Source organism: Fistularia commersonii, chromosome 16 (assembly GCF_037954325.1).
Source record: "Fistularia commersonii isolate RoL2024-O1a breed Wild chromosome 16, RoL_Fcom_v1.0, whole genome shotgun sequence".
Classification (NCBI taxonomy): domain Eukaryota; kingdom Metazoa; phylum Chordata; class Actinopteri; order Syngnathiformes; family Fistulariidae; genus Fistularia; species Fistularia commersonii.
Window position 1 is genome coordinate 18,225,662 of NC_141299.1, and position 15,298 is coordinate 18,240,959.

At 51.5% G+C, this 15,298-nt stretch overlaps 1 protein-coding gene across 5 annotated transcripts in view; it reads left to right on the top strand.

Annotated features, from left to right (window-relative positions):
• The first annotated feature begins 2,795 nt into the window (after positions 1-2,795).
• The window catches only part of adamts10 (ADAM metallopeptidase with thrombospondin type 1 motif, 10), a 54,504-nt gene continuing 42,001 nt past the window's right edge, over positions 2,796-15,298 (top strand). For 2 of the 5 annotated variants that reach the window (XM_086161946.1, XM_086161950.1), the window contains exon 1: positions 3,388-8,655. In XM_086161946.1, coding sequence (XP_086018072.1) covers positions 8,553-8,655 — 103 coding nt within the window. In that variant the 5' untranslated portion in view covers positions 3,388-8,552. Of the gene's footprint in view, positions 2,954-3,387; positions 8,656-15,298 lie in introns of those variants that run through there. The other 3 variants (XM_086161948.1, XM_086161949.1, XM_086161947.1) reach the window with 3 other exon arrangements.

Consider the following 15,298-nt stretch of genomic DNA (forward strand, 5'->3'; position numbering starts at 1 on the left):
TAGATGAACTTATCACGCCGCCACGCTCTGATATATTGATCCCCGGCGATCTCTGTCGGCGTTTCTTTATTTTTATTTATCTAAAAGTGCAACCACGACACATATAGTTGTGCGTAGCGCCGGGAACCGAGGCCTCTTTGCTCTGCGACCCGACGGTTTTGCGGAGTCGTTCGACTGACGTGACGATGTGACGATGCTCCGAGAAGCAGCGCTCTGTTTGTAAAGTATCGCTTGCGACAGCTGAAGCCGTGAATATAAAGAAGATAAAGATCCCAAAACACAACTCCCCGCTTCAGATCGGAGGCGGCTGAAGCTCAGCTTCCTTTCGTACAAACTGAAATCAAGGAGGAAAAGACAAGTACATTCATGACAATCAAGTGTGCAAATGTAGGTCGATGGAGTTGTAATTTAGATTGTAATTTATTTTGCGTTGGTTGAAAAAAGAAACGCGCGGCAGTTTCTCTCTTTATGAAATCGTGATTGTGATTAATTCCTCCTCCAAAGGTCGAGCACACAAGGCCCTCCAGGCCAATGCGGTGCTTTCAAAGAAAAGTCACAACTAGTCGAAGAATAAAAACCATAAAAACACACGGAGCTGCCGCAGATCTGCTCCGAGCCACGTTTAACTTTATACGCCGAGTGTTTCTCTTTAAAAAACCACCTAAAAAACGCACGTCGACATCCCGGCACGACACGGAACCAACAAACTCTGCAGTTTGCAGATCAGCGTAAATTCAAATGTATAATGAAGCTGTTTCAGTCCGACAGCTGCGGCATCAAACCCCCTTTTAAAGAGGAAAAAAATGAAAACAACTCACTTTTCGTCTTCTTCTCCGAGTAGAGCGGCGGAGACAAAGAAGCACCTGCTTCTCGGACCGGCGTGCACTGACATGCACGTCTGTGCGTCTACGCCCCCCCCCCCCCACCTCTGCCCCCCCACTCCTGCACTCCTGCCCCCTTCACCCCTGCAGTATTGCTACTCGCTCCCTCATAGCGAACTGCAGAGGGCCTGGAGCCCCCGGCCCCGCAGCCTCGATTATCTACTCAAAATGGATATTTTAACAGCTGTAAATCCTTTAGTTGTATATTTTTTTTGACATTTTTTTCGAATACATATAAATGTCTATGATATAAAATGAGTGAAAATAAACTGAAAATAAATAACATCGCCTCAAGGATTTTTTTAATGAACTTATAAATTCACATGTATATATATGTATATATATATACATATATATACATCTATACACACACACACACATATATATACTATATATATTATACATATATATTTTTTTACATACCTTTTATTATTATTTAATTTATTTATCATTTTTATTTATTTATCTCTACCGTTTTTTAGTTTTCTTATTTGTCATTTTTATTATTTGCTATTTTGTTCTTTATTTCTATATTCAAGATTCAAGATTCAAAGCGTTTAATGTCACATGTACAGTGTAGAAATGTGTTTCTCTGTACAGTGAAATTCCAACTTTTTATTTGGATTCTTCCTCTCTGGACTCTGCAGCAGGAGCTGCTTTCAACTAAAACTATTTCTATTTCTTTTCTTATCTTCTGGTCGAGGCCGCCGCACTCAAAATCCGGGCTCAGGGCTTCGCAGAAATACATCAGAATGACTTTCATAGTTTTCAATTGAAAGTTAGAATTGTTTCTTTTCTTTTTTTGAAGCCTTTTTAGATGTTAGTTTGCAGTCAAGCAGCCTTTTATTCCGTTTCACACTGCAGCGTCCCCGCATGCAGTTCCACGCAAAACCACTAGGGGCGCCAGTGAGCGCGCTAACCGCTGCTTGATTTGTTTGGAAACCAGTTGGTTTATAAATCACTACAAACTCTGCCGACGTGCAATATTCTGCTCTTTTAAATCTTTATACAAATGTGGAGGATAAAAAGGAAAGGCAGTCATTAAATGTAGGATAACCTTTGCAACACGTGTACACACCTCGAACACCTGCTTGATCACCCCCTCTTTCTCTCTCTCTCACACACACACACACACACACACACACACACACACACACACACACACACACACACACACGCACATACGCACACGCATGCATGCACACGCACGCACACGCATGGGCAGCTGTGCTGCTTGGAGTCGAGACCAGGCGAACCAATCAGCGGCCTTAAAATCAATCAAGTCACCCGAACACACCCGGACAGGGAAGGATGGTATTTCACAATAAAAGCATCAACATCCGGTCGCAGCATAAATAGCGTATAAATAAATACAAAGAAAATGTCAGCTTAGAGTGCACATTAATTAGTGCGCGCACACACACACACACACACACACACACACACACACACACACACACACACAACGGTAGAAACACTGAGAAAACTTAAAATGCCTCTATTTTCTTCTCAGTTTAGTTGATTTGTTGACGATGAAGAGACGCAGTCAAAGCTTATCCAGGGCTCATAATGAAATGCGTGAAGTTGCGTGACAGTTTGAAACTCCTTGTCGATCATAAACTTTTAGGATAAAGTCAGATATGGAAGAGTCAGACATGGGGGGGGGGGGGGGGGCAATTCTGAATTCACAATTCCCGGAACCAAAAATCAATATTACTTTGCAACGTTTTATGTATAAGATGGTGTTTTCCTTGCGTTGCAAATCAAAACATCCCCAAATGAATGGACTCGTGGAACTCGTGGAGTGTTTAATTTGAAATTTTCTCAGCCGACAACTGGAAGTGGTACGAGATAAATAGAGGCAGCTTGACGCGTGGCCGCGGCTCCCCGGCGCTGGAAGTGGAAGAAGTCGAGTTTCCTCAGTGAGACGCCAGCGCCGCCTCCTCCTCTCCGCTCCGCTCCTTTCCCTCCTCTCCTCTCCTCTCCTCTCGTCTCCTCTCCTCTCCCTCCGCTCCCTCCGCCGCCGAGGACGGAGGACAGACAGCGGAAAGTTCTGCCGGGGACACGGGAAGGTAGGTCGCACGGCTGCAACAAATCGATCCATATGTGATGCTTCCTGCTCGTCTTCTCTGCATGAGCTTTGCAGTCGTGGTGTTGAGTTCAAGTCGCACTTGTTTATTTTGTTGCAACATTTCAGAGCTTCTTCTCACACTTTACGATTTTGTCTTTTAATGGCATCTATCATTCTTTACTAAATAAAACGAAAAAAAGAAAAGAAAATTCAGTCGCAGTGGGCAACCGGGGGCTCCCTTCAGTGGCTAATGTCAACGCACTGTGTGTGTGTGTGTGTGTGTGTGTGTGTGTGTGTGTGTGTGTGTGTGTGTGTGTGTGTGCGCGCGCGCGCGTGTGCGTGCGCAGACCGGTGATGTGGCCGACAGCTGACATCAGGTACACATGTGACGGTGGACAATGCTTTTTTTTTTCCAAGGCGGGGGGTTGGGGGGGGGGCAGCTTCGCCCCAGTTGGAGAAAAAAAACCTGCTCAAAATATTTTAGTGTCAGAAATGTCATGCAGAAGCGCCATCGCAGCCCCGGTGCAGCAGATGAAGATGCAGAGGCGTTTAGAAGCTGAAAACATTTAAACATCCCTCAGATAACCGACAAACGCTGCGGTGAAGTGGAGCAGATTTTCAAAAAGCTGCTGCGATGCTTTGGAAAATAGATCCATATCCCGTTGTCAGTTGATTAAAACCGAAATAGGTTAATTCTACTGAAAATCCAACTTGTTTCCCTTTATTCCACTTTTAAAAAAGCGAAAATTGTGTCTCTATAAGTGATTGCAGATCGATTTTCTCTCTGGAGGCTCAGACAGTCGCTGCACGCAAGTACCGGTGTTGTCCACTAGAGGGCGCTGATGAGCTAGACTACGAGGTCTCCATAATAATAAGAATTAAAAAAGAAGCAACAACCAAGCCATCACTGTCAGACACTCAGGTAGAAAATGTATAAAATATGGCTTAAAGATGAACACAACGGTACAGTTTATCAACGTTTATAACAGGAAGTAAGATGGAATATTCACGCTTTATCCATGATGTGTTATCCTAGCGGAGGTGGTGGAATACAGAACGATGGCGCGTTGAAGGACATGACAATCCCAGGCCCGTCTTACCCTGCGACACCTTTGCACGTCAGTAATTACACCGTCCTCTCCCCTCCGTTTCAACATTTATTTGCAAATCATTTGCATTTCCGCGTTAAAATCACCTTCAATTTTTCTCGCTCGGCTGACTTTTAAGGATCGATTCGACCGGGATGCAAAAAAAAACCCCCCTCTTGGTTTGTGTGGAGCAGCCGAAGCTGCTGACTGACTCGCTTCATGTCCACTCGCCCCCCCACCGCCCCCCCCCTCGCCAAATATTGGTCCAGACTTAAAGAGCACGGTTTTAAGAGTGCGTGGAGGACGTCCGAGGCTCCGCGGCCCTGTTTACGTTCCCACTTTTCATCTGCGCACTGTTTATTTGGGGAAATTGAGAAAGGAATGCCCGCCTCCCTTTTTTTTTTTTTTTTTTCTTCCTCATTTTTTTTTCCTCTGTCTTTCCAGCCAGACAGAGCGTGTGAGAGTTTAGTCTGAGTCGGGAACCCCGGAATGCTTCGCGTTATTCCGATCACCTGTTTGAGTCCCGGACGCGGAGCGACCCGAAGGGCCTCGCGGTCCGAGGGGTGTTTGACGAAAGTCGCCGGTTTGACGGCGAACCCGACCCGAAGCCCGCCGTCGAGCCGAGACGGCGTGCGTGCGTGAGGGAGGGAAAAAGCGAGCGCGCCGCTAAAGCGAGGGACACTTCGCATCTGTTTGCTGCACACAGTCTTCACTCTGAGCCGGTCATATGGTTCTGATTAGCGTGTTAGTGTTCAGATGGCTGCGCTCTCCCCTGGCGGCAGCCTCAGACCGGGCCGGCTCACACGGAACCGGCGCCGGCCTCCTCCGAACAGGCCCGGCGCCGCTCGGACCCCCGCTCGAGGTCGCCCGGCATCACGGCTTTTGCAAACGTGGCCCGGCGTCAACCCCCCTCGCCCCAAACGCCATCCCTTCCCCGTCTTTTTGTGACCAGGATGGCAACCTCTCTGGCTCGCTCGCTCGCTCGCTCGGTTGCTGATCTTACCGGGCTGTCCGGGCGCTTTCGTCCGAGCGAAACACGGAGCGGAGAGTCGCCGTGTGCGCTCGCTTGGCCGGCCGACAAACATACGTTTTTTATTTTGCAAGAAAAAAAAAAAAAAAAAGGCATACAGCCCTGGAGGGATTTTTTTTTTTTTTTTTTTTGCACAATAAGACCACAGAAGATGTACAACACGGTCACCTCTGCAGGACGGCGCGCTCGCCTACATCGGCTTGGGGTTTTTTTATGACGGGGGAATGATTTACGGCTCGGGGATCTTCTTCAGCAGCTTTACTTAACACACACACACACACACACTGCCATTCCTGTTTTAAAATAAACAAAATGAGAGTTGGAGGGTAATGAAAAGCGCTGGATATCGAGCTGCGAGTTTAATAACCGCAATAAATGGAGAGCGGGAGTAATGAAAATGGAGGGGGAGTTTGTCCCGGGCAGGAAATGACTGCGAGAGCCCGAGGGAGGGGAAGAGGGAGGCTTTGGGTTGTTCCACGTCGGACGGCGGCGGGAGCAGCACAAAGACCCCTCAGTGTTTTTTGAAGCGAGGTCCCCCCCATGCCGTGCCGTTTGAAACCCGAGGCGCGGCGGCGCCGCTTTCGTCGGCACGCCGCCGTCCCCGGGGGTCCCGCGGTCGGCGGCCCTCCCGGCCGGCCGGCCGGGACCGCCGCCTCTCTCCTTTCGTTCCCAGTGGGCTTTGCGGTTTTTCTCCTTTTTTTTTTTTTTGAGCAGGAGGCAACTTGTTCCCTTTGCTCTCGTCACCAAAAGGTTTCCCATCTGCTTCCGATTACCTTTGGCCGCAGTTGGTTTCCCGCCAGCCATCTGGGCCGGTGTGGCGTCTCTGTTCGCTCCTCTTTCCCCCAGACGGCTCCGGAGGGGGAACAAGCGTGAAGTGGGTGGGCAAACCTTTCGGGGAGCGAGAAGCTCAGCGAGGGGTCGGGTTTTAGCTGACGCTGCGTTTCAAAGCCCCGGAAGCCAGACAGAGAGGACACCCGTGAAACGGCCGGTCTTAATCCGGGGTTTGTCCTGTCGTTGTTGTCTGGGGGGTCGTTGCTTTTTATCCTTATCAAGGAGACGAGCCGGTGTGGCTGGACTCCACTCCGGAGAGCTCTGAATGTTTATTCCAAAATGATCCCCATCAGAAATTACAGGTCGGGGAAAATCTCGAGAGGTGAAAGTCTGGAGTGGCAGAGAAGTACGTTAGACCGGTGCAGGACATGTATGCTAGATGTGAGACAGTGGTGCCGACAGAGAACTTCCAAGGTGGAGGTGGGACTCCGTCAGGGATCGGCTTTGAGCACCTTCTTGTTCGCAGCGCTGATGGACAGGCTGACAGATGAGGTTAGACAGGAACCTCCACGGACCAGGATGTTTGCAGATGACATTGTGATCTGTAGTGAGAAGGTGGAGGAACATCTAGAGAGGTGGAGGTATGCTCCAGAAAGGAGAGGAATGAAGGTGAGTCGCAGCAAGACAGAATATATGTGTGTGAATGAGAGGAACTCGGGTGGAACGCTGAGGCTACAGGGAGTGGAGATCAAGAAGCTGGAGGATTTCAAGTACTTGTGGTCAACAGTCCAGAGTGTAGGAGAGTGTGGAGAAGAGGTGAAGAGACGGGTTCAAGCAGGTTGGAATGGGTGGAAAGGAAAGGTGGAGGAGACGGCGGTGAGATGATCTGCAAACACTGACAATGACCAGAAGACTGCAGGCAGAGCTGGAGGTGGCTGAGGTCGTGAATGTGTTGGAGACGGATGCTGGAATCGGAGGTCTAGAGGAAGAACAAAGAGAAGATGGACGGACGTCATAGGAGAGGATGTGAAGGAATATGATGTGAGAGAGGAGGATCCAGGGAACAGGGTGAGATGGAGAAGGTGGATTCACTGCGGAGACCAAGAAGAAGAAGAAGAAGAAGAAGAAGAAGAAGAAGAAGAAGAAGAAGAAGAAGAAGAAGAAGAAGAAGAAGAAGAAGAAGAAGAAGAAGAAGAAGAAGAAGAAGAAGAAGAAGAAGAAGAAGAAGAAGAAGAAAGCCGTCGGCTTGTCGGTGCAGCAAACATTCAGGTGCGCTCAGTGGTCTGGAAATGAGGGTTTATGTGTCAGTGGATCAATAAAGTTCATCTCATGTCAAAGTATTATCTTTTAGTTCCAACTGAAAGTGATCCAGTCACCTTGATGAAATGTCTTTTTAAGTTATTTTTCTTCCTGCACCAATGAAGGCAGCCTCCTTGCTAAACACCATTATTTTTGCAGCAGCCTTGGCGGCGACGGCGGCGCCGCCTCCCGTGTCACGCGTGAACAGGCTTCCGTCGGACGCTCGCTCGGCCGTCCGTCCGCTCGCCAGGACGTCGGCCAATTAGTGATCTGCGGAGTCGGCGTCCGGCCAGCGACTCGCTGAGCCGAGCAGCCGAGCGGAGCGGCGACGGAAACCCGTTGCGCCGCTCAAATTGGCTCATTTTACCCCCCGATCTCTGACATAATACCCGCTCGGCCCTGTTCGGGCATCAAGAGCTTCTTTTTGTTTTTTAACAAGATCGATGGCTCCCTTTTATGTTTGAACTCTTCTTTCCCTCCCGGCTTAAAAAGCGAGTCGAGACCCGCCGTCGACTCCGGCCTTCAGGGTGGAGGACGGCGTCTCAGCAGCCGAGAGGGTTTAGATGACAGAACATGCAGGACTGGACGCTCCGTAGTGGACCGAGGAGAAGAAACCACTGCACCAGTCAGCTGGAGCTCATGCACTCTCTCACTCTCGCTCCCACTCTCTATGTCTCTCACTCTCTATGTCTCTATCTCACTCTCTTTCACTCTCTATGTCTCTCACTCTCTCTCTATGTCTCTCTCTCTCTCACTCACACTCTCTCTCTATGTCTCTCTCTCACTCTCTATGTCTCTCACTCTCTCTCTATGTCTCTCACTCTCTATGTCTCCCTCTCACTCTCTCTCATTCTCTCTCACTCTATGTCTCTCACTCTCTGTCTCTATCTCACTCTCTCTTTCACTCTCTATGTCTCTCACTCTCTCTCTATGTCTCTCTCACTCTCTCTCTATGTCTCTCTCACTCTCTCTCTCTATGTCTCTCTCTCACTCTCTGTCTCTCACTCTCTCTCTATGTCTCTCTCACTCTCTCTCTATGTCTCTCTCTCTCTCTCTCTCTCTCTCTCTCTCTCTCTCTCTTGGTTTCCCTGAGAGTTCCTCCTCCTCCAGATGAAGCCTAACTTTGTATTTTCCCTCCCTCTGGCAGCCTAAGTCTACCAGTGTCTCCTCCCCAGGGCCGCGGGGACGAGTCGGAGTCCACCTCTGCCGCCGGCCCCCCTTGGGCGAGCCTCGCCGCCCCCCAGCGAGGCCGCCGCCGCCGCCGGCGCCGCCGGCAGGACCATGGCCCGACGGAGCGCCGAGGCGTCCGGCTGCTAGCCTGGGGGCGTCCCGGAGGGCAGGAGACATGTTGGGACAGAGGCCCGAGGACCACCGCACTGACATCTCTCGCTATAGCTGCTACTCTGGTAACCATGGAAACGCTCTGGAGGACCGGCCTGGTCTGCGCCGTCATCGCCGCCGCGGTCGCCGCGGAGGTCACGGGAGGTCGCGGGGATGAGCCGGCTCAGTCGCAAGGTGAGGGGAGAATCCCTTTTTGAGGGGAATCCGGCCCGGCAGAGACTAGAATCCTTATTTACAAAGATTTCACGTCTTTACGCCGCTGTTTCAGAAGGTGTTTCACTCTCCAGTTTGGACGAGACCTGCAAGAGTCCAGAACGCTAATCATTCCACTAGTTGCTCTTTGGGCCTAAATGCTGGGAAAATGTCATTGGCGTATTGTGTGTGTGTGTGTGTGTGTGTGTGTGTGTGTGTGTGTGTGTGTGTGTGTGTGTGTGTGTGTGTGTGTGTGTGTGTGTGTGTGTGAGCGCACGCTTGGCCTCGTTGCCTGGAATCTGTTTTCCATTGCACATTGGGGTAAAACAACTGTCTTTCCACTTAATTATTCTCTTTGAATCCCATCTTATTGTCTATGTCGGCTTTAAGAGTGGAGTGTTTGGGTCTGGGTTTGGAGGTCCGGGACGCTGGACTTGAACTCCGCCTTCCCCCGATCCTCGTGGCCGCCTCTCGGTGTCTCACTTACCCGCCAAAGCTGCCCGGTCTGAATCCCCCGGCCCCAAAAAAGGCAAAGACGTAAATTCCTCGGGCGTCCCCGTCTCGTCGCCCAGAACAAGGCGCCGTGTGTTTCCTAAACTTGACCTCCGACCTCCGGCAGCCGCCCGTCTGCGGCGCCGCCTCCTCTGAGAAACCCGTCTTTTGGGTCGGGAGGCGGTTCTCGCTCCCAGGTGGATTTGCAGAGGGAGTTTTGTTGGATTTGCCTAGTCAAGGGTGAGCTGTGCATCCATGCAGGCGTGCAGGCGTGCACGTGTGCAGGCGTGCAGGTGTGCAGGTGTGCACGTGTGCAGGCGTGCAGGTGTGCAGGCGTGCAGGTGTGCAGGCGTGCAGGCGTGCACGTGTGCAGGCGTGCAGGTGTGCAGGTGTGCCACAAGGCACCACATTGGGGCCTCTGCTATTTTTCTATATAAATGTATATATGTAGTGGCGGTGGATTTCTTTCTGGTTCTGTCTTCCAACCGTGCGCAGACATTACATTTAAAAAGAAAAATAATGTTTCCACATATATTCGCCCAAAGGTGTCAAAATCACTTTCACCGAGGGCCACTTCAGTTACACTTTAAATGGAACCTAATATAAAATCCATGTAACTGCTCTTTAATGTTAAATCCAAATGTTACATATGCATGGATGTAAAAAAAACATTGTTTCGTAGATGCTCTGTTACATCATAAATCCTTCTATATTGTCAGGTTAAGCTTTACTCCATCAATCAATGATAAAACTATCCAAGTGAATCAAGAAAAATATCATCCCACACTAGTTCTGACATGAACGTTGTTCAAAACATCAACTTCTGTCTTCCTGGACATTTAGGGATCATTTGTGTTTCTCAGTTCCACGTGGATGTGGACGCGTTGCCATCCAATGACGGGTAACGTGATGGGCAGGAAACGTGGGAAATGTAGTTTCTGGTCAATGCATGCGTTCAACCTATTTATGTGAAGACCATCAGACCTTTTAAGACGTCCCTGCAGGCCATAGAAATGAGGTGGCGGGCCACATTTGGCCCGCAGGCCTTGAGTTTGACACACGTGTATTAGCCGCAGCCGAGTATAATCTGCAGATATCCACGTCATGAGATTTTGCCTTGGCAACTGGACTTGAGTTTCTTCTCTTGGAGACGTTTCAGCCCTCACGCTGAGGCTTCTTCAGCTCTTCAGACCTGCAGGGAGTTTCCGAGTATATCTGCCAGGGTTTTGAGTGGGTCCACCTTGTGGTGGCTCGCTGTGTAAAGGGGGAGTCGGTGGGCAGAAAGCGGGCGTAAGGGGTGGCGTTATGCTAGCGGGGTGTTGTTATGCTAGCGGGGTGTTGTTATGCTAGCGGGGTGGCGCTATGCTAGCGGGATGGCGTTATGCTAGCGGTGTGTCGTTATGCTAGTGGGGTGTCGTTATGCTAGCTGGGTGTCGTTATGCTAGCGGGGTGTCATTATGCTAGCGGGGTGTCATGATGCTAGCGGGGTGTTGTTCTTAGGGGAACGACCCAGACCGAAATGTGAAAAGGTGAAGCCAAACAAAGGACGAGGCTCATGTGGACGCCCCCGAGGGCTGCCTCTGGCTGCCTCTGGCTGCCTCTGGCGGCCTCTGGCGGCGGGTCGTCCCCGGTTGTGTGGACGCTGCAGACGGTCCCGGTCGGTCCGAGCGTGCAAATCCACCTCGGTGTGGATCCCAGGACGGCCTTTTGAAAGGTCGTGTCTTGTATGTAAAAAATGCTCCAGAAATATCCATCGATCGGACAAGTCGCTCGGCCCGTGACGGTTTTCTCCTTTCCGTATCTCCCTTTGGACTTGACTGCCGTCCAGCCTCGCTGATATCTTAACTCGCACGATAACTCCTTTAAGTCATTTTTTATTAAAACTCAACAGATGAAATAAAGGAACGGAGCCTGGAACCGCAGAAGTGCCTCCCGTCTGGCCGGGTCACTCGCCGCCCGGCTGTGTGCGATACGTCCCGCTCGTATCCGAACGCCGGACAAAGCGGAGGGTTTCGATCAAACGGACCGCAAGGAGAAGGTCTGACCTTTGAGGAAGATCTCTCAGATGAACCTCTGATCCGGGCGTGAACAAGTGTTCCCTCCAACATGTCCGAACCTCCGTACGGGTTGCAGCCCAGGGTTGAAGCAGGACGTGAACCGTTCAAATCAGATGGATCGCAAGATGGATTCATGAGGATTCATGGCGCTCAAAACACACTTATTATTAATGCCGGTGGAAATCTTCTCGTCGTGACGACTGGTCTTGAGTTTCTTCTCGCCGCTCGTCCCTTCAGTTCATTCATTCGCCGCCGCCTGACGCCGCTGAAGAAGAATTCACCGTGAGGTGGAAGACTGAGAGCCTCCACACATCATGACATATGTTTCACTGTGTGGGGCAGAAGAGCCGTGGCATCCATATGTCGGCTGCCAGAACAGATTGGGTGCCGGATCCCAAAAACATTGACAATCCGCAGCCCGTTTACTGACCCCGTGTAGCCTTTACTCCAGCGGACCTCTAAATCTATGTGGCGTCCAGACGGACCCGCTTGTTTGTTCCCGATGTTTCCCGAGGGTTTGTCAGTGGCCGAAGTCCCTCGCGGAGAAATCCACGACTGATGTGGGCTCGCCGTCGATGTGGTACTTGAGCGCTTGGGCGGCAGGGAAACACTTTCCTGCGGTCTGTGATGACAACGTCCTGTTGCTCCGTGGTCACCTTTTTGTCTGGTCCGGACTCCCGACGTCCAGCCCGGATGCCGCCGTGTTGTTTGGAGTCGCCTGCCTCGACGCCGGATACCGTGGAAGCTCAGATCCACGCCGTCGTTTCATCGAAGGAATCGTGCGAATGAATCCATCTGGATGAATCGTTCATTCTGGCCGATCTGCAGCGAGATCTTCCCCGGGTCGGGTTTATGACAGTTCCGACTGATCCCGAAGCTCCCGGTCCATTCAGATGATTGGTGACGCCTTCAGGTGAAAAGTAAAGTAACTTCTTGGAGAAATAGCACTTTAACGTGGACGTGTCGCAGCCGCCTCGACGGTCGTTTTGTTTTTTCCTCGTCAGATTCGGACCAGATGTCGGAACGTGAGATTTAGCGCGGCGGTGTTTAAGCGGCGGTTACCCAGACCTGACCGCGGCGCGTCCCGCCCAGCCGTATTCATCTCAACACATCCAGTTTATGGCGAGACACGGCAGCGATGGCAGCGCTCGTGGCTTGTGTGGCTCGTAAATCAAATCCGACCCCTCGGGCGCTCCCTGAACATCTCAAGAATCACCGCTAAACCGTGGAGATATCTGGTTTAAGGACGACCAAGAAGGAGGGGAAGCCTGGCATGACTTGGAAGGCCGGTCCGTCCTCTCCTTCGACCGGCGCAGAGCGAAAGCCCCAAAGTCTGAGCGAGCGCCAACGCGGAGCTCGGGAAAGTAAAGGGAAGCGGACGTTTGGCGGCGAAACCCGGCCTCCTCTCCGCTCGCCAAGGTGGACCTCCGCCCGCCGCTGCCGGGGCATCGTCCTGGACGCCGCTATCAGCGGTGGAAGGAAGTATCGGGATGGAAAAGTAACGCCTGCTCTTGCGAAACACAAAAGGAAAACTTCAATCGTGTGTTTTTTTTTCCGCGTATTAGAAGATCCCGGATCAGATGAAGCAAAATGAAAACAAGTCGCGACGAAGACGGAGCCAAAGGCCGAGCCAAAGGGCGAAGCTCTGGATTTAGCCGCTCGCTCATCCTTCCCACCCTCACCTCTGGTCAGGAGCCGTGGGAGGCGACCCGGGGAGCTCCACGGGAGTTTGACCTCCGACGGGCTTCTCCCTCAGAGACGAGGCCAGAAGCTCCGCCGTCCAGGACGGGCTCGGAGAAGAGCGTCCAGAGGAGCCAGAGGGTCGGATCCTCCAGGACACGCTGAAGGATCCAACCCTCTGAGCCGCCCCGAGGTTCCCTCTGGAAGAGCTGGACCGAGCGGCAGAAGATGGATGGATGGATGGATGGATGGATGGATGGATGGATGGATGGATGGATGGACGCGTCGCTTCTTCTCCTTCTTTTGGGTTTTCCTGTCAAAGGACCACAGCGAATCAAGCTCCTCCTCTGCGTCCTCGTCTCTCACACCAGATAACTTCATTTCCTCTTTCACTCCATCCATAAACGTGGTCTTCCTCTGGAGCTCCTTCTGAACCAGTGACCCAACCATCTCAGGCCTCTCTCACCTCATCTCCAAAACATCTAGCGTCCGACAAGTCCTCCGATGGACTCGTTCCCGATCCCGTCCGTCCTCGAGAGAAACCCCGACATCTCCACCTCTGGATGAGGGATCTCGAGGTGACCCGATCTCACGGCCGTCCTTCTTCTCAATCCGGCTGTAGTTTGCATTTATTGTGTCTTTTTTTTTTCCTGTCGGATTGTGTGTATTGTGCTAGATTTGGCTCCTGGGCGCCGCCGCTGAAACCTTTAGCCCCGCTGAGGGTTTGGCCATCGGCCACAAAGGCTATTCTTCTCCTCTCCCTTGTTCTGCGCACCGCCCTTCCTACTTTTTATTTTTCCGCCGCCCGAGCGCAAGCGTGGAGCGCCACCCGGCCGCCTGGCTCTTGGCGCGTCCGGACGATAAACAGAACGCCGCCGGTGACGAGACGACCGGCGGTAAAGTCCGTCGAGGAAGACGATGGGATTCCTCTCCATCCAGTTGACGCTGCCGGTCATTAGCGTCCAGCGAGTTGAGTTTGGGGTCTGGTTAGCTGCGAGCTAGCCGTGCTCCGCCGGGCTGCTTGCGCTTAAATGTTGTGGTAATAACACCTGACCGGGATTAATGCGATCTTTCAGATGTAGCTGGTACAAACACATGCGAGGCCAACGGTTTCTGAAAACCTTAATGACATTGTTAAAGATCTATTGTTGAAGGGCTTGATTTTTCTTTTTTTTTTTTTTTTTCCGCCCACCCCGTTCCACAAGCTGCTGAGAACCGCCAGCGGTCACTAAACACAAAGCAGCTGTGTTTTCATGCCGCGCCGGCGTAAATGAGAACGGGGTCCGGGGGGGACGGCGGGATTTCAGCGGGGCGCCGCCGCCCCTCGCGCTTAAAAAGGAGGAAACGCCGATCCTTCACCAGATCTGTAACGGAAGCGACACAGAATGTTCTCCTAGTTGGTGCTTAAAAACAAGCTGTGGCTGTTTTCCGTTTCACTCTTGGCCTTCGGACGGAGAAATCTGTCGATCCCTCTCTTCCGGAGGAACCGGTTGAACATCCACGACCGATTTCGGGGCCTTCCTGTGTGGAGGCTCCGTGTTCTCCGCCGTGTCGGCGTCGGGTTCCTCCGGGTTCTCCGGATCCCTCACTCTGTCCAAAAACACGCAGGAGCTTCATTGGAGACACTGAAGCGTCCAGACGTGAGGATGGTTGTATCTGCCCTCAAACACGCCCTCAGAGACCTCAGGATTCTTCTCCAGCAGGGGTTCAACCTCTGTGCGAGGGCCACATCAGCATCATGGTGGCCCTCAAAGGGCCGCTGGAACGGTAACACTATCAATGGAGCTAAATGTTATGTTAAAGAAACGTAACTACTCCTTCATGTCGAATAATTCATTCAAATCCAAAATGTTACCTATGTGTGTGCATGGATGTCCACCAGCTGCTGTTCCAAAGCTGGTTTTCACCGCTGCCGTGTTTTTAGCTGCTTCTTTGGCGAACACATTCTGCCGCTGTCGTAGTTTGCTTTTTAATCCTTGGACACTTGGACACTAGTATGCTAACTTTAGCATACTTAGCTCTGTGTTTGGACGTAGATTGGACTCTTTGACATCCGCCGCCGCCGCCTCCTGACACAAAAGACATGCAGCCTTTTCTCCTCGAAGCACAAACACGTCACGGCCTTCCCATCTTTCTTGAAACCGCCTTCCATCTGCGTCAACTTTTCTCTTCCTGGACATTTAGGGATCATTTGGATTTCTCAGTTCCACGTTGATGTGGACACGCTGCGATCTCACGGTGCCTAACGTGATCGGCATGAATTGTGGCGAACGCAGTTTCTGGTCAATCCACGCGTTTGACTGATTTTTTTTTTGAAGACACTCGGCCCTTTTAAGACGTTCTCGCGGGCCACAGAAAACAAGGCGGCGGGCAGCTATTGGCCCGCGGGCCTCGAG